This window comes from Salvelinus namaycush, chromosome 9, assembly GCF_016432855.1.
Source record: "Salvelinus namaycush isolate Seneca chromosome 9, SaNama_1.0, whole genome shotgun sequence".
Lineage (NCBI taxonomy): Eukaryota > Metazoa > Chordata > Actinopteri > Salmoniformes > Salmonidae > Salvelinus > Salvelinus namaycush.
In genome coordinates this window covers 33,266,257-33,286,256 of record NC_052315.1, presented here as the reverse complement: position 1 = coordinate 33,286,256, position 20,000 = coordinate 33,266,257, and the positions used below count along the sequence as shown (strand labels likewise).

The 20,000-nt window shown below is 41.7% G+C and overlaps 1 protein-coding gene across 2 annotated transcripts in view; it reads left to right on the top strand.

Moving 5' to 3' along the window:
- LOC120053979 (semaphorin-3D-like) overlaps nucleotides 1-20,000 on the top strand; it is a 64,375-nt gene that overhangs the window by 10,858 nt on the left and 33,517 nt on the right. The window contains exons 2-7 of one of the 2 annotated variants that reach the window (XM_039001325.1): nucleotides 3,500-3,741; nucleotides 12,858-13,018; nucleotides 17,846-17,908; nucleotides 18,017-18,136; nucleotides 18,215-18,308; nucleotides 19,042-19,170. In XM_039001325.1, the coding sequence (XP_038857253.1) occupies nucleotides 3,552-3,741; nucleotides 12,858-13,018; nucleotides 17,846-17,908; nucleotides 18,017-18,136; nucleotides 18,215-18,308; nucleotides 19,042-19,170 (757 nt within the window). In that variant the 5' untranslated portion in view covers nucleotides 3,500-3,551. The remainder of the gene's footprint in view (nucleotides 1-3,499; nucleotides 3,742-12,857; nucleotides 13,019-17,845; nucleotides 17,909-18,016; nucleotides 18,137-18,214; nucleotides 18,309-19,041; nucleotides 19,171-20,000) is intronic. The other variant, XM_039001326.1, reaches the window with a different exon arrangement.

Here is a 20,000-nt window from a genome sequence, read left to right as displayed (position 1 = left end):
ATCAATCCCTTATCCCCTTCAGTGTATAGAGCTGTAGGGAGATGGGTGTGTGTTGTGGATGAATTACTGCCTCTCAGCTCTGATTCCATTTTGTTTAAACAGGAGTGATATGGTGTATCTCTGACAATACAAGGATTAAATTCCACATAGCTCTGTCACTCGATCTCTCTTTCTCTCTCTCTCTCTAAATTCCATTTCAATTTAAGGTGCATTAATGGCATGGGAAACACATGTTTACATTGCCAAAGAAAGTGAAATAGATAATAAAAGTGAACTAAAATAAAAAAAATAAACGGTTAACTCACAAAAGTTCCAAAAGAATAAAAACATTTCAAATGTCATATTATGTCTATATACAGTGTTGTAATGATGTGCAAATAGTTAAAGTACAAAAGGGAAAGTAAATAAACATAAATATGGGTTCTATTTACAATGATGTTTGTTCTTCACTGGTTGCCCTTTTCTTGTGGCAACAGGTCACAAATCTTGCTGCTGTGATTGCACACTGTGGTATTTCACCCAATCGATATAGGTCTGTGTAATCTGAGGGAAATATGTGTCTCTAATGTGGTCATACATTTGGCAGGAGGTTAGGAAGTGCAGCTCAATTTCCACCTCATTTTGTGGGCAGTGTGCACATAGCCTGTCTTCTCTTGAGAGCCAGGTCTGCCTTTGGTGGTCTTTCTCAATAGCAAGGCTATGCTCACTGAGTCTGTATATAGTCCAAAGATGTCCTTAATTTTGTGTGTCACAGTGGTCAGATATTTTGCCACTGTGTACTCTCTGTTTAGGGCCAAAAAGCATTATAGTTTGCTCTGTTTTTTTTGTGAATTCTAAGTCAAGTAATTATCTTTTGGTTTTCTCATGATTTGTTTGGGTCTAATTGTGTTGCTGTCCTGGTGCTCTGTGGGGTCTGTTTGTGTTTGTGAACAGAGCCCCAGGACCAGCTTGCTTAGGGGACTCTTCTCCAGGTTTATTTCTCTGTAGGTGATGGTTTTGTTATGGAAGGTTTGGGAATCCCATCCTTTTAGGAGGTTGTAGAATTGAATGGCTATTTTCTGTATTTTGATAATTAGCGGGTATCGGTCTAATTCTGCTCTGCATGCATTATTTGGTGTTTTACTTTGCACACTGAGGATATTTTTGCCGAATTCTGCATGCAGAGTCTCAATTTGGTGTTTGTCCCATTTTGTGAATGTTTGGTTGGTGAGCAGGCCCCAGACCTCACAACCATAAAGGGCAATGGGTTCTATAACTGATTCAAGTATTTTTAGCCAGATCCTAATTGGTATGTCACAGTTTATGTTCCTTTTGATGGCATAGAAGGCCCTTCTTGCCTTGTCTCTCAGATCGTTCACAGCTTTGTTGAAGTTACCTGTGGCGCTGATGTTAAGGCTGAGGTATGTATAATTTTGTGTGTGCTCTAGGGCAACGGTGTCTAGATGGAATTTGTATTCATAGACCTGGCAACTGGACCTTTTTTGGGACACCATTATTTTTGTCTAACTGAGATTTACTGTCAGGGCTCAGGTCTGACAGAATCTGTGCAGAAGATTTAGATGCTGCTGTAGGCCCTCCTTGGTTGGGGACAGAAGCACCAGATCATCAGCAAACATTTGACCTCAGATTCTAGTAGGGTGAGGCTGGGTGCTGTTGGTTGTTTGTGTACATGGATTTTATAATGTTGTATGTTTTCCCCCAACACCACTTTCCATCAATTTGTATAGCTGACCCTCATGCCAAATTGAGTCGAACGCTTTTTGAAGTCAATAAAGCATGAGAAGACTTTGCCTTTGTTTTGGTTTGTTTGTTTGTTTGTCAATTATGGTGGGCAGGGTGAATACGTGGTCTGTTGTACGGTAATTTCTCTCTCTTTCTCTTGCTCTTGCTTCTCTTCCTCTATCTAATTTTCTTTATCTCTCTCTTTCACTCTCTCTCAATTCAATTCAGTTTGCTTTATTGGCATGACATAATAATGTACATATTGCCAAAGCTTACTTTGGAGATTTACAATATTAACATAATTAAAATAATAATAATCAATATTGTCAATGGAACAACAGTAGCAACAATAATCAGGGGTTAAAATAACCATACATTGAACAATAACAATAAGCATAGAGGACATGTGCAGGTTGGTTGGTCTGTCTCTCTCTCTGTCCCCCCCCCCCTCTCTCTCTCTCCCTATCTCTCTCACTTTCTCTCGCTCGCTCTCACTTTCTCTCTCTGTCTCTCTTTTTTTCTCTCTCACTCTTTCTCTCTCTCTTTCTCTTTCCCCCTCTCCCTCTCTTTCTCTCTTTCTCTTCCTCTCTGTCTCTCTCTATTTCTCTCTTACTCCCCCCTCTCTTTTTCTCTCTCTCTCTCTCTCTTTATTTCTCTTTCTTGTCTCTCTCTCTACCCCCCTCTCTCTCTTGTTCTCTCTATCTATCTCTATATATCTCTCTATCTCTGTCTCTCTATCTCTCTCTTTTTTGCTGTTGCATAGTTTGAAAAATGTGTCTATGTAGAATTAATCAGATTCATGAATTTAGTCTGACATTATTTATGTTAAACCTAGACAGGTTGATGTATGTTATCTGTGTGGGAGGTGGAGTGAGAGAGAGAGGGATGAAGGGAAAGAGGGAGGGAGAGAGGGGGAGGATCTGCATTCTGAAGCATCCATTTGTGATTGGTTAGTTAATCATTAACTAGATGAGATATTGGAAATGTGTGAGGATGTATCACTGCAAGGAAATAACAGATTTTATGAGAGTTCATGAAACCGCATTGTTATTGGTTACTCAGCCCTACATACAGGCCTCTCCCTTAGTCTCACCCCTAGTGTCACCTCTGACCTTCTACAGACTTAACAATTACTATTAAGTCTGTGTCCACTCACAGACTTAAGGCTGCCCCTCAACACTTTGCTGTACTCTCTATCCATCCTGTCCTGTATTATTGGTCTAAACTCGGTCTTGACACCTCTCTTGTGCAGCGTGAAGAAATATGCAGATCCTAGAACAATTATATCACAACATAAAGGAACAGCTGACACTGGGTCATCAGCCTAATGCAATAACCATGGGCCAGAATCATTTGATCATTTAGGTACAGAATGAAATGAGAAAGAGAGAGACAGATAAAGAAAGATGGAGGGAGAGAAGGGAGGCGAAAGAGACCTTAGAAAGAAGGATGTATGTGGAAAGATGGTGGCTGTTTTTGTTTGCCTGACCTTCTGTTTTGCGCAAACAGATTTAGATGGACACAAAAGGAGAGGTAGGAAAAGGTAACAGCTGATGTTGGCCTGGTACAAAGAACACACATGCCTGTACGGTACCATGGAGAAACAGCTGAATACTCACCCACACACAAACAAAGACACACGCACACACTCACGCAGGGAGAGAGAGGAAGAGAGAGGGAGAGACAGGGAGAGAGAAAAGAGAAGAGACAGAGAAGAAAGCCGACTTACCTTGGTTAACTCCCAAACTCCTTGACATTGCTCTCCTCCTTCTTTCAGGAATGTTGAGAAACAGTAGTGGAACAGAGAAGAAAACCTTCACTTTCGCATCATGAAGACTGGAGGGACTGAGTGTGAGCCTGTTGAGAGACTGTCCTGGAGCTTTACTGGAGGTCAAGGGAGGATTAGGCTGTCTCTAGCCCACCCAGGGCTGCTGCTTCTGGGGATGGTACTGCTGGTCCTCCTGCCCTCTGGAGCAAGTGTCAAACAGAGTGTCCCCAGAGTCCAACTCAGCTACAAAGGTAAGAGACTGGGAGCTATGGTACAGTAATAACATGCCGATGCACTGATGGCTGAATGATATATGGCTTAGGACAAATTAAATAATCATGTTTAGTATATGACTTAACCAGATGAAATATATTCTACTAGTTTTAATAGATGCTTTATCTAGGAGGATGAACTAGCTATGACCCACCAGTAGGTTCTGAAACAACATTTTGAGAATCAACGGCCTAACTTTAAGTTGGTTTTTGGCAACATGCTCTAAGCAAGAAATGACAGCCACATCTACAAAGAGAGAAAATTATATCTACAACAGAGGTGGGACATAATATAGGCAGAAAGTGCAAAATACACAACAGCTTTTTCTCCATCATCATGCCAGTTACTTTAACTGTTCCTCTATGATAGCTACCTGCAGTATTTTTATCAGTAGCTATGTCCAATTATCTGTAAATGAGCCATTCTCTGGCTCACTGTCCAGCTGATTGTTCTGACTTCTATCTCTCTCTTTTTTATCATTTTACTTTTAGAATTCTACACTTTTCTTTTCAGCTCATGTGAGTTTGAAGGGTCTGTCCACCAATTTGGTGCCTTTTGACTAGTGTAACTTGGTAAAAAAAAATAAATATAGTAACTGCCTATTAAGTGCCAAATAATGTAACAGGGTTGACCGCAACAGGGTTGACCGCAACAGGGTTGACCGTAACAGGGTTGACCGTAACAGGGTTGACCGTAACAGTGTTGACGATTTCGTCTTAAATCAGCCGTGGATGCCTTTGTAACAGATGGATTGGAAGCTTGTTCTCTGGAACAGGAAGGGGTAATTGAATGCAAGTTTCACGGAAAATGTTGAATTGTGAAAAAATGTCTAGCCTGTCTGTCTATGGGTAACAGAGTTGACATGTCATGCTCAACCCACTCACCACCACAAAACACCAGAAAATTGCCAAAAAGAGTAAAACCAGCTCACCTGCTTTTACACTATGATTTGACTATTAGATGTAAAATAGTTTCACCATAGTAAAATGAGAGTTCAGTTCATGTAACAGGGTTGACCTTAAAATGACGAACAGTTATTTTTTCCTTAAAATGAATCCCTAATCAAATGAAATAAATACTAATCTTTAGAAATTACTTTGTGAAAGCAACAAAATAAGGCCTTTACAATTATGGTGAAAACCTGGAGAAATGTTGCTGTTAAGTGGGTTAAAATCTTCCTAGAAGTCACAGAGGATACACAGAGGGTACATGTCAAAATGCTGCATGTTGGGACAATTTTCCATATGGTCTATATTAAAGGACACTTCATTCAATATAACAGGCTTTTAAAATGCAATATTTGTGCACAATTTCTACTTAAAATGCAAAAGGTAATAATTTCGTGAAACGACCCACAACTGTTATCAGAACACACACACATACCAATACACACACCAATAAACAATCACTTGGCCACTGTGTTAAAAGATATGAGGTGTGAAAGATTGCTTGAAAACAGAGAGAGCTATGTGGGGTGGTCCGTACTGTAGGTACTAAAGGGAGAGCGTAGGGTTGGGTTGTATTTGTCAGGCTGTAAAACTACAATAACTGCAGTCTTTTCAGCCTCTACATTGGCTTTAGTCTCTACAGTAAGCAACATCTCTTTTACACCCTGTTACCATGTTAAATCTATGAAGCATTTATAGTGGTGATGATGGAGAGGCAAACATTTCATTTGTTTTAAATACACGTGCTTTATAGAGTTCTATATTTGTCACAAATGAGTATGGTATGTAAAGTATACATAAATATACACTGAGTATGCCAAACATTCGGAACACCTTCCTAATAATGAGTTGCAACCCCCAACCCCCACCATCCTTTTTTGCCTCTCAGAACTGCCTGTGTCGTAAGCGTTCCACAGGGATGTTGGCCCATGTTGACTCCAATGCTTCCCACATTTGTATCAAGTTGGCTGGATGTCCTTTGGGTGGTCGACCACTCTTGATACACACAGAAAACTGTTCTGCGTGAAAAACCCAGATAGGTTGCAGTTCTTGACACAAACCGGTGCGCCTGGCACCTACTACCATACCTCGTTCAAAGGCACTTAAATATTTTGTTGTTATGCAATTAAGCAGACACTTTTATCCCCAAAATCATTTTTATGCGTGCATACATTTTACGAATGGGTGGCCCCAGGAATCGAATACACAATCCTGGAATTTCAAGCACCTTTCTCTACCAACTGAGCAATACAGGACCACAATGGCTCTGGCTGTGTGGTAGCTGTGGTCCTCTGTGTGTGTCAGTGTGTTTAGTGTTGGGTAAACTAGAGCCTGTGTTTGTTTTTAAGCCCTACAGGGTCTCTAAAAACCCATTCTACCCCGTAGCAAAAAATTACTCAAAACTCTATCACAAACACTACAATAACGCAAACACACTAACCACCCATAAGAACCTCATTACAAGCTTTAGTCTGACTGTAACCCCCCAAACCCCTTCTTCAACCCTGACTACCAAACCCTGATCTAACTATGAACTCCTAAACCCTCACCACAACATAAAGTCACCAGTCACTTGTTCACATTCAATACTCCAGGGGTAGGCAACTAGATGAGGCCACGGGACAATTTTTGTTGGAGCGAATGGTCGGAAAATAATAATTCTACAAAACTAAATTCTACACTGCAAATTGATCAAAACTAAGCCCAAACATAGATTGTATTTAAAACAAACAATCGTTTGATACCTTGATTGCATTGAGACACAATCACGTCTCTTTTTTTGTGGGAATACTTGGGAACACACTTTTTGCTGAATTCCTGGTGATTTTACAGTCTTTCTTGACCAAAACCCCTTTTTTACTAAAAACTTTGTGGGGGCAAAGAATATATATTACAGGCCGGTTTTTGCCAACCCCTGCACTACTGTAACCCCGATACAAACCCCTGCATCCCAATTGCAACCTTGGACTCTCACCCCCTAACCCCAACCTGTTTCCCTGGCCAAGTCTCCTGCAGACCCAGCATCGCTGAAAATAGAAGCTCATTTACATGTTGTTATTTTACAACATAAATACATTGTTGTACATAAGTAGTGGTAGAAATAATAACTTCCTGAAACACTCTATTTATTTAGCAATTTGTCCTGTAGAAATATGCAGCTTCAGCTCTGCAGATTGCCTTGTTTCATGCCAATTGAATACTTGAGCCTTAGATCTCAGCAATACTCAAATATTCAGAATGTTGTCAGATTAGGCTCTGAGAGTGTATTATGAAATCCATCAAAGCAAAATTGTCCCTGACTGAAATCACACTTAAAAAATAACATCGTCCCCTGTGAAAATACAGTTGGCAAAGTCAAACTCTACTGAAGTCAATCATCTCTGATTGAACAAACTCCTCCAAAACATCTTCATCCCTGATTGACCACATGCTTCAAACAACATCATCTCTTTGTCGTCACACACTTCAAATACACACATCATCCCTGGCTGAATGAACTGGAGTTCAGAAAGCGTTATCGCAGTGAACTTTCCTCTCAATAACCATCAGACAACGTTTGTCCTTTGATTCCTTCAGAGGTGAAAGAGTTCAGAGTTTTTCAAAAGGGAGAACAATCAACAACATAGTACTGTGTTGTTTTGAACAACATTCAAGATTCACTGATATACCAGCCCTAGCTCTAGTCTGAAACCTGATATACCAGCCCTAGCTCTAGTCTGAAACCTGATATACCAGCCCTAGCTCTAGTCTGAAACCTGATATACCAGCCCTAGCTCTAGTCTAAAACCTGATATACCAGCCCTAGCTCTAGTCTGAAACCTGATATACCAGCCCTAGCTCTAGTCTGAAACCTGATATACCAGCCCTAGCTCTAGTCTGAAACCTGATATACCAGCCCTAGCTCTAGTCTGAAACCTGATATACCAGCCCTAGCTCTAGTCTGAAACCTGATATACCAGCCCTAGCTCTAGTCTGAAACCTGATATACCAGCCCTAGCTCTAGTCTGAAACCTGATATACCAGCCCTAGCTCTAGTCTGAAACCTGATATACCAGCCCTAGCTCTAGTCTGAAACCTGATATACCAGCCCTAGCTCTAGTCTGAAACCTGATATACCAGCCCTAGCTCTAGTCTGAAACCTGATATACCAGCCCTAGCTCTAGTCTGAAACCTGATATACCAGCCCTAGCTCTAGTCTGAAACCTCTCTCAGGGTCTTGGTGGATCAATCCATAACATGCATGGTTACAGTATGGCTCCCATCCAATCACACACAGCTAAATAATCCTGATGTAATCTAAATATTATCACAGCAGACTGTGTTTAGTTGTTGTTTTTGTGTGTATTTTCAAAAATCTGTCATGAGGATGAGCTGTGAAGACAGTTTGAGGGTACATGTGTTGCTGTCGTACTAGTGGCTCCTTGCCAAGTAACTAGGGGGGAGTTTGGCCATAATGTATTTTTTTATTTTATTTTTTATTTCACCTTTATTTAACCAGGTTGGCCAGTTGAGAACAAGTTCTCATTTACAACTGCGACCAGGCCAAGATAAAGCAAAGCAGTGCGACACAAACAACAACACAGAGTTACACATGGTATAAACAATGTTTAACACAATAAAGAAAATCTATATACAGTGTTTGCAAATGAGGTAAGTTAAGGGACGAAATATATACGAAGAAAAAAAAGATGTGTACACGGGACATGACAAGACAAAGACGTCTGAACTGCTGCACCATCTTGGATAATATGATCATATATTAGGACAGGGTTTCCCAAACTGGGTCCTGGGGCCCCCCCTGGGTGCACATTTAGTTTTTTGCCCTAGCACTACACAACAGATTAAAATAAAGCTTGATGATGAGATGGTTAGTTGAATCAGCTGTGTAGTGCTAGTGTAAACATCTAAATGTGCACCCAAGGGGGGGGGGGGGGGGGGGGGGGGGGGGGGGGGGGGGGGGCAGCAAGGAGTTTTGGAAATCATGTATTAGGACATTTTGTCTTATGATAATAATACAAGCATATATTCCACATAGTTAATCTGACTGGCCCTCCCACTTTAAAATCATGTAAATCAATTGTTCTATAACCCACATGCTGATCCAGATCCAGACAAGCAGTTTACTTTATAGCCCTGAATTATATGTAACTGTAAATCCATGTTCTCCATCTCTCTTTGCCAGGGGAACATTTCCATGTCTTACATTTTTCCAAGTTGATTCAGGTCGATAGCTCTGTGATATTACACATGTTCCTGTCCAGTATCGCGGGAGTGTTAACCCTCCAACCCTATATAGTTATGACATTCCAATCTGAAAACAATCCTCATCCTGTTTTACATGACAATGATTAAGTTTGGCTGATGATCTCAGTGTTTTAACTCTGTTATCTGATAGACTTGAGAGAAAAACTATCATGTATTTTCCCTGCAGGATATTCATCTGTATATCATACGCAGAAACATATTTCTCTGTCACTGTTGATTCCCATCCTCATAGAATAGGGTGGGGAGGAGAGGAAGCCTCTTAGTCACCATATAGTGAACACGCCCTGGGCTGTGGCGCTGTAGCTGTCACACGCACAACCGCTACACATGCACTCAGACAGTCCGTCAGTAGGGTTATCTTAAGGCCTGATGCTAGCCACTAGCCGATGTGAAATGCTATCTAACTCAAATAAACCAGTAGATCTCCATGGGGATCAGCGGTGCCTGTGGAGAGACTGCAGAGAAAGGGGGGGTGTCATAGCTGGAGCTCAGCGCTAAGCTAAGTGCTAACAGTGAGGCTAAGCTGGGTCTATCCCTGGGATCCTAGTGCTGTGTGTTTACTGAGCAAATTACAGAGTTAACCAAAGGCTAGCACGGCTAAACTCTCTGTAGGTTTAGTGTGGAAAGGGCATAGTGGCTCTGCGTGTATGTGCGGGTGCGTGTGTGTGTTTCTGAGAAAGAGAGAGAGAACGAGAGAGAGCGAGAGAGAAGGTGAATGCATGGAGGTGATGTGTGTGTAAGAAGAGGTATTAGGGGGCAAGGGAGGTGTCTAAAAGTTCAAATATTGGTAGTGAGTAACCTCGCTAAGCCTTCACACCCTCAGGCTAATCACAGTGTCAAACCTCTCAGAGTGACCCACTCACACACCCAGATCTCTGGAGTCACCAGCCTTCATTCATCCAGCATAGAAACATAAAGTCAACATCACCTCAATGTGGGGAGTTTGGGGTGAGGGAAGGTGTGTGTGTGCTTGAGTCTGGGTTGTCAAGTGAAGTAAAGTACCGTAGTAGCTACAGTGGTTTTGGGAAAACTCACCCAGATCAATTGCCCTGAACAAGAAAAGTACTTTCCTCCCAAGTATGATTTCATGCAGCCTGGTCTCATTGACGAGACTAAAGGTAGTATGATATGTTACGTTTGGTATGGTTACAAAAGACAGAAGGTTACATAAGGCATTAAGGCAAAAAGAAAAGGAGGATGGTTGCGTGGGTGGGCGTATAACATGAACGTCTAACAACCCAAGGTGTGCGTGTTCGAATCTCATCACGGGCAACTTCCGCATTTTAACTTTGCAACTACTTACTACATTTTAGCTACTTTGCAACTACTAAGCATGTTAGCTAACTCTTCCCCTAACACTTAACTCTAACATATCATACGTATTGCAATTTCATAACATACTGCATCATAGGAAATGGATAATATACATCCACAAATACATTTTTATTTAACTAGGCAAGTCAGTTAAGAACAAATTCTTATTTACAATGACGGCCTAGGAACAGTGGGTTAACTGCCTTGCTCAGGGGCAGAACGGCAGATTTTTACCTTGTCAGCTCAGGGATTCAATCTAGCAACCTTTCGGTTACTGGCCCAACGCTCTAACCACTAGGCTACCTGCCGCCCCATACCATACCAAACGTAACATACACTAAAATATACACAAGTACGTGGAAATCCCTTCAAATTAGTATATCCGGCTATTTCAGCCATACCCGTTGCTGTCAGGTTTATACAATCGAGCACACAGCCATGCAATCTCCATAGACAAATATTGGCAGTAGAATGGCCTTACTGAAGAGCTCAGTGACTTTCAACGTAGCACCGTCATAGGATGCCACCTTTCCAACAAGTCTGTTTATCACATTTCTGCCCTACTAGAGCTGCCCCGGTCAACTGTAAGTGCTGTTATTGTGAAGTGGAAACATCTAGGAGCAACAACAGCTCAGACAAGTAGTGGTAGGCCACACGTGCTGAAGTGCGTAGGGTGTAAAAATCCTCAGTTGCAACACTCACTACCAAGTTCCAAACTGCCTCTGGCTGAAGCGCGTAGCATGTAAAAATCCTTGGTTGCAACACTCACAACCGAGTTCCAAACTGCCCCTGGCTGAAGTGCGTTGCGTGTAAAAATCCTCAGTTGCAACACTCACTACCAAGTTCCAAACTGCCTCTCGCTGAAGCGCGTAGCGTGTAAAAATCCTTGGTTGCAACACTCACAACCGAGTTCCAAACTGCCTCTGGAAGCAACGTCGGCATTATAACTGTTTGTCGGGAGCTTCATGAAGTGGGTTTCCATGGCCGAGCAGCTGCACACAAGCCTAAGATCAAGATGCGCAATGCCACGCGTCGGCTGGAGTGTAAACCTCTCCGCCATTGGACTCTTGAGCAGTGGAAATGCATTCTCTGGAGTGATGAATCATGCTTCACCATCTGGCAGTCCAACGAACTTGGCGGATGCCAGGAGAACGCTACCCGCCCAAATGCATAGTGCCAACTGTAAATATTTGGTAGAGGAATAATGGTATTGTATGTGGTGCATAACATCATGCTTCTAACTGCATTTAACCTATGGGGAGATTAGATAGGTTAGAGACAGGTGAATGGATATGGTGAAGACATGCATACATACCTCTCGCTGGTCTGTCTCTGAAGCTCCACTCTCACTCTAGAAGAAAGTATTCATGGATGAGCAGGAGATATTCAGGGGTGGAGGGCAGGCATTGATGTGCATGGTTTAATATATGTATGTATGGGAGTAATATATGTATGTATGGGAGCTATTCAGAAGGCTTCCCCCACTGGAACTCAAACTGTAACTTTGATCAGGGTCTAATCTAAACCTAGTCTTGACAGACATGTGACATCAGTTTAATGGTCAGGTTTAACCGTTTGAAGATTTAGTGAAGATGATGATGGATGATGTATAGGTGTGGATATGTTGGGGTGACAGGGATCTGTTACAATGGTGATAGTGGGTTATTGATAATGATGCAGGTATGGCGGCGACTGAGGACAAACCCACTCTTCCTCATCTCCTTCTCCATCTACAGCCAGTCAGTAACACTGTGGGTCGAGGTCAGTTTATCCTGGTGTCTTTAACACTTTTACTGTCTTAAGATAAAACCCACTGTAATATCTCATTATGCCCTTTTTGTAATGTGAGTGTAGCGTGCCCATGCATTAGCTTCTCTTTCTGTCAGTCTGCATTCTAAAGTCTCTGTGTGTGTGTAGGAGAGGTGATGAGCAATGACAGCAACTCTCTCTCTCTCTCTCACACACAAACACACACACACACACACACACACACACACACACACACACACACACACACACACACACACACACACACACACACACACACACACACACACACACACACACACACACACACACACACACACACACACACGCACGCATGCACGCACAGAAGGATTTTTACTCTCTTCGTTCAGTTAAGGTGTTGAATAGTGAGACAAGGGATTAGAAAGTTTCAGCTCATGCCAAGACACGCAGGCATCCATGACCTGTTTCAACACACAACCTGTCTCTGTCTAGAAAAAGTCTCTCCCAACTATACTTATAGTTTCCCGGTTCATTAAACTAAGTGTATTCTATGAAGTCTTGATGAACCAAACCAAACTTGTTCCATGCATCAGAATATGTGTATGAAAGTCTGCATGCATTCTTGTGTATGTTTTGACCCTATCTCTCTCTCTCTCTCTCTCTCTCTCTCTCTCTCTCTCTCTCTCTCTCTCTCTCTCTCTCTCTCTCTCTCTCTCTCTGTCTCTCTCTGTCTCTCTCTCTCTCTCTCTCTCTCTCTCTCTCTCTCTGTCTCTCTCTCTCTTTCTCTCTCTTTCTCTCTCTTTCTCTCTCTCTCTCAGAGCTTGTCCAGAGTGGTAGTGTATCAGTGTTCCTGAGTCCTACTGATGGTCTCCATTCCCACTCTGTGTTGTTGGATGAGGAGAGAGGCAGGCTGCTGCTGGGAACCAGAGACTCAGTTTACCTACTGGACCCTGACCACCTCAGTAGAGCCCCCAGGAAGGTATGCTGCACCTGCAACCTTTCTGGAGAACCATTTACTTTAATTATGCAGGGAATTTGGGGGTGCAATCTTTATCCAAATAGCTAGATAAATGTAATTGTGCGGGAAAGGACAATATAGAAATAAAAATATCTAAGCCAACACAGTATAATTTGGCCTGATTATGCAAAAAGGGTATGAGCTGGACCTATAGGAGACAGTATAGTATCTCTCTCCAGCAGAAGGAAGGAAAGCCCTGGGCAGAACTCAAGTCTTAACAGCTGACTAGCTATAACCCCATGCAGACACAAACTGCCACACCTCAGACATGCACACTCACGCAGGGAATCACCCAACTCTCTCCAATAGGCTCAGCTACAGTGCCTATAGGTTGGAGGTAAACACCCCCTGGAACTTTTTTCACATTTTGTTGCGTTAAAAAGTGGGATTGAAATAGATTCCATTGTATTTTTTTCCATTGATCTACACAGAATATTCCATAATGTCAAAGGAGATACCACTTCCTCTATCCCCCATACATACAACATCTGTAATGTCCCTTAGTCAAGTATTGAATGTCAAGCACAGATTCAACTACATAGATTGACAGTGATTGGTAGATAGGTAACAATAACAAATCAGACATGGAATATCTCTTTAATATCTCTTTAAGCATGGTCAAGTTAATAATTGAAAATTGCTGTCTAGCCATGATCCCAAACACCTTGACAGAGATTAAAGAAATTGAAAATAATAATGACTAACATTGCACAATACAGGTGTGCAATGCTCTTATTAGACTTACCCAAAAAGACTCACAGCTGTAATCGCTGCTAAAGGTTTTTCTTATTTACTCAAGGGGGTGAATACTTAACTAATCAATGTGTATTAGTGTTTTATTTTTCATTCATCTTTAAAACATGTTAAAAATGTTGTGTAGATCGTGACAATTAAATCCATTTTAATCCCACTTTGTAACACCATAAAAAGTGAAGAAATCCAAGGGGAGTGTAGACTTTCTATAGGCCCTGTATGTACAGTATGTTCCAAGAACTCATTACTAGATACTAGATTTAGTTTCCCATCATTATATCTGAGCTAAGCCTATTGGTTCGTAGCCTCAACCCTGCAGGACACACACACACACACACACACACACACACACACACACACACACACACACACACACACACACACACACACACACACACACACACACACACACACACACACACACACACACACACACACACACACACACACACACACACACACACACACACACCAATTGATTAATGGACTGCTGAATGTATATTTTTTTCTCTTGCTTTGTCTGCTCTTTTCAGTATTATGTATATCTCTAATAAGCTACCCAGGAAAGGGATGAAAATAGCCCATATTAATATATGTAGCCTTAGAAATAAGGTTCATGATATCAATATCTTGCTAACATCAGATAAGTCATATATTAGCCAGACTCACTTAGATAATTAATTTGATGAAACATCAGTAGCAAAAAAGGATAAAACATCTATAGAAGAGACAGACATGCTTATGGTGGAGGAGTTGCAGTGTATATTCAGAGCCATATCCCTGTAATGCTTAGAAGATCTTATGCCAAGTGTTATTGAAGTGTTGTGGTTGCAGGTTCATTTGGCACATCTAAAGCCTTTTCTTTTGGGGTGTTGCTATAGGCCACCAAGTGCTAACAGTCAGTATCTAAATAGTTTGTGTGAAATGCTTGATAGTGTATGTGATGTAAACAGAGAGGTCTACTTTCTTGGGGACCTGAATATTAACTGGTTTTCATCAAGCTGTACGCTCAAGAGGAAGCTTCTTACTGTAACCAGTGCCTGTAATCTGGTTCAGGTTATTAACCAACCTACCAGGGTGTTTACAAACACTACAGGAACAAGATCATCCACATCAGATCCATATCAGATCCACATCATGGCTTATTCATCACAAAACCATTTGATGTTACCAATTATTTTAGTGGTTATTTCATTGGCAACGTGGGCAAACTTAGGCAGGAAATGCCAACAATCGAACAGTGAGCAAAAAAAATGAAAGAAAGAAAGGCAGTGCAAGTTTGAACAGAGTGGCATGTTTTTATCTTAATTGTAATCAGAGGGCTGATATAAATACTATGCATGACAGTCTCTCTTGGCTAAGAGTTGAGGAGAGACTGACTGCATCTCTTCTTCTTTTTATAAGAAACATTCATGTGTTGAAAATCCCACATCTTTTGCATAGTCAAGTTATACACAGCTCTGACACACACACTTATCCCACCAGACATGCCACCAGGGGTCTTTTCACAGTCCCCAAATCCAGAACAAATTCAAGAAGGCGTACAGTATTACATAGATCCCTTATTGCATGGAACTTCCTTCCATCTCATATTGCTCAAATAAACAGCAAACCTGGTTTAAAAAAAACAGATAAAGCAACACCTCGCGGCACAACGCCTCTCCCCTATTTGACCTAGATAGTTTGTGTGTATGTATTGACATGTAGGCTACGTGTGCCTTTTGAAGAAATATATGTAGTTCTGTTCTTGAGCTGTTCTTGTCTATTGATGTTTTGTATTATGTTTCATGTTTTGTGTGGACACCAGGAAGAGTAGCTGCTGCTATTGCAACAGCTAATGGGGATCCTAATAAAATTCAAAATACCAAGTTTAAGTAGTCATTTAAACCTGACTGTGCTTGTGCTACAAATCTTCCGCATGACTACTGACACAGCTATGTGGAGTGGATCTGTGAGGAATGCAGCGTAATCAGTGATGTATTGTAGTAGTGGGCAGAGTTTGTAGAGTGGATGGAATTAGCACCAGTCAATTAACACAGTGCTCTGTCTGTCTATCAGACTGTCAACCTGCTGACCTTGACTTTGACCAGACACGCACACACACGCACGCACGCACGCAAGCACTCACACACACACACACACACACACACACACACACACACACACACACACACACACACACACACACACACACACACACACACACACACACACACACACACACACACACACACACACACACACAGCTGCAAATAGGACACATATACTCAGTATACAAAACATTAAGAACGCCTGCTCTTTCCATGATATACTGTAGACTAACCAGATGAATCCAGTTGAAAACTATGATCCCTTATTGAATCCACTTCAATCAGTGTCGATGAAGGGGAGGAGACAGGTTAAAGAATGATTTTTAAGACTTGAGACATTTGAGACATGGATTGTGTGCATGTGACATTCAGAGAGTGAATGGGCCAGACAAATGATTTAAGTGCCTTTGAACGGGGTATGATAGTAGGTGTCAGGCACACCGGTTTGTGTCAAAAGCTGCAATGCTGCTGGGTTTTTCACGCTCGACAGTACCCCGTGTGTGTCAAGAATTGTCCACCACCCAAAGGACATCTAGCCAACTTGCCACAACTGTGGGAAGCTTTTGAGTCAACATGGGCCAGCATCCCTGTGGAACACTTTCGACATCTTGTAGACTCCATGCCCCTACGAATTGAGGCTGTTCTGATTTCAAAGTGGAGGGTGCAAATAAATATTATGAAGGTGCTCCTAGTGTTTGACATACTCAGTGTATTTGCTGTTGTAGAGGTGAGTGTTTGTTTATGCAGCTGTGGTTGATCCCTGCGCCAGACTGAGTCAAGTTTCTTTGATCTTTATCGGGTTGTTGTAAGTCTGAGTGCTGCTCTATAACTGTTGATTTCTGGTCATTGATACTGATGCTGGCCAGATAGTTAGACTAGATTATTCTGTGGTAGAGCTGTGTGAATATGAGTGTACAAAACATTAAGAACACCTGCCCTTTCCATGACATAGACTGACTGAATCCAGGTCAAAGATATGATCACTTATTGATGTCACTTGCCCCGACTATTTGAGGCTGTTCTGAGGTGAAAATGTTTGGTATACTCAGTGTAGATCTAGGAATAAGATAGATAGAACATTAGACACACTCAGACAACACACAGAGTGCACATTTACAGGTGTGTCTCATTTTCCTTAGTTTGCAACACATCTTACTGTCCTGTTTCAGCTGGTAAGAACATGTTATTTACAACCATGACTACATTGAAATTGCACTATGGGTTCAATGGAATTCAACATGATCCTTACTTACCTGCGACAAAGTGGTACCTGTTGCAAAAATGGTACCTATTGCAATGAATTCCAAAGTTAATAACAAGTAACCACATGATATGCCGAGTTCTAAGTGAATACCAGGTACATTGCAGATTGTGAAGTCAAGTGTGACCCAATCCTGCCGTTGTGAAACGAATGCATGGATTGATTGGTGGTATAGGATTTATGTCACTGGGTTTCTCAAATCCAGCTCAAGACAAAATCCTCTCTTGCCCAGACCTGAAATAACTATACTGTACTGTAATGTACTGTGTACTCAAATCATAAGACTTGTATGAATTCCATGGAGCGAGGCAATATTATGGAATCCTATTACGCTGACGTAAGTGCGTGTATATGTGTGTGTGGGGGGGTGTAACCCCAGTGATGTCGCTCCTTGGGAGTGGGTTCAGGGTGAACATGCTAAGAAAATAAGCCAGTTATAACACTTGTATGAACATCAGCTACATACAGTATACGTACAGTACAAGGGACACAGAACATTATCCCTCCTTAAGATCACTGTTAGGACAGGCTGACTCCTGTCTGATTGACATACGTTTCCTCTCAGGGTTTAATGCGTTATGCTTTGTTCTTATGTCTTGAGTTGTGTGGTTCTGATGCAGGATCAGTGGTATATTTTGTGGTGTGTTGTCTGTCATGTAAACCTCCCTGTCCATCTATTCCCAGATCAGCTGGCCAGCCCCCAGAGACAGAGTTGAGATGTGTAAACTGGCCGGCAAGAATGCTCATGTGAGTACAATCTGGACAAAGCCTGAAGCCTTGTTTCATTCACATTGACAATAAAATTACACTCCAAAAATATCTTCCTCTTCCTGGTTCCTTTCTTCTTACTCTCAGTTGGAGTGTGGCAATTTTGTGCGTGTGCTTCACAACTATAACCACACCCATCTGTATACCTGTGGGACAGGAGCCTTCCACCCCATGTGTGCCTTCATTGAGATCTCAGGACGCAGAGAGGTAGAGTCGGGGAGAACACACACACTCACACACACAGCACACACTGCTTACTTACACAGTCTCTCTCTTTCTCTTCAGGAGGGTGTGTTCCAGTTGTTGTCCGGTACAGTGGAGTCTGGGAGGCTGAAATGTCCTTACGACCCCAGGCAACCTTTCACCTCTGTACTCACAGGTCAGACTACGCCCCATCATAATTTCCTCTTTTTACTAACCTAGACCTACTGACGGTACCTCAGCCCCACCCTGACACCATTCTACACCCGCATTCAGCCATAACTACTTCTCCCTCATGTCCTGGTGTTCAAAACCCCTCTACAATAAAAAGCAAAGACCTCCTGTAGGGAGAATTCTGTCTGAATGTAATAAACAATGATACTTGGCATGGAACTATAAACACTCTGACTCACATAGTATCTCCCTCAAGATTCTCTCTGCTATCCCCAGGGTGTGTGTGTGTGTGTGTGTGTGTGTGTGTGTGTGTGTGTGTGTGTGTGTGTGTGTGTGTGTGTGTGTGTGTGTGTGTGTGTGTGTGTGTGTGTGTGTGTGTGTGTGTGTGTGTGTGTGTGTGTGTGTGTGTGTGTGTTGTTACGATGAGGTAAGAAAGACATTGTCATCTACTAAGCCAACTCCTAAATTATTAGAAATATTTTTGGCAAGGCTAGAATCATTGAAACATTTGCTCCGCATATCGTCTTTCAGAAATCTGGTTATGCCAAAGAATGTCATATCACTGAAAGCATGACGGACATTTTAGAGCGATTGACTAATTGTTTTTGTTCAGGTTTGCTTTCTTCCTTTTTATCTGAGTTGAGCTGGTTACTCTAATAGGTTCACATTTACAGTTTTACTTGACCCTCATCATCATTGGTCCAGGCCTAACCCTCCTTTTGTCTGATTGGTTGCAGATCAATTCCTGTATGCGGGCACAGCATCAGACTTCCTGGGTAAAGACACAACTTTCACCCGCTCCCTGGGCCCGCCCCCTGACCAGCACTATATACGCACTGAGATCTCAGAGGACTACTGGATCAACGGTACACACACTGATACACACACACACACATACACACATTGTAAATACTTAATTTGAATCCACAAATAACATTACATCATAAAGGATTCAAACAATTCAAAGGTCGTTGAAGATGCACTATGCAGAAATCTATGAATAAATCACTCCAGCATTTCATGGTTGCTAATATTCTAGTAGTTTGTCTAATTTCAGGTTATGTGACAAAATAAGCAAGTATAGTGTAGAGAATAATTTTACCATCTAAACCGCTGTGAAATATGTTTTCCAAAAACAAAAACAAAACCAAAAGTAAAAACCACAAAAACTCAACTTAAGAAGTGTAGGCATAGAAAAAGGTGCACATAGAACTGATCTACCACTTCTTAGACTTCCTTTCAATGACAAAGACAGATCTATAACTCTAATTTCAATGTGAATTTAGTATGGTCGCCCAAAAAGTGACATATTGCATCTTTATTAAGGAAACAAAAAGCACCTTCTCCTCCACACTTTCTCCTGCCCATAACTGTTGAGACAGTACCTAGCCAGTTGATTTGCTCTACCCTTAAGCAGGCCTGCAATCTGAAGGCCACATACCATAAGCCTATGTACGTGGCCGAGACTGCCAAATAGCAATGCCACCAACTAGCATTTGTATCCCAGGTTGTCCAAGCATGATATTAGGGGCTGGTAATTAAAGGTGCTACACATTGTATTGTTTTGCATTTTTGCATTGTAATTTCAGAAAATGTCCATAATAAATCTGCAGTAATAGTAAAATGATGTGTTTCACAGTATTACTTATTGCCAGTGTTGTGATTGGCTGTGATATTCGCCTTTTGATTTCTCCCA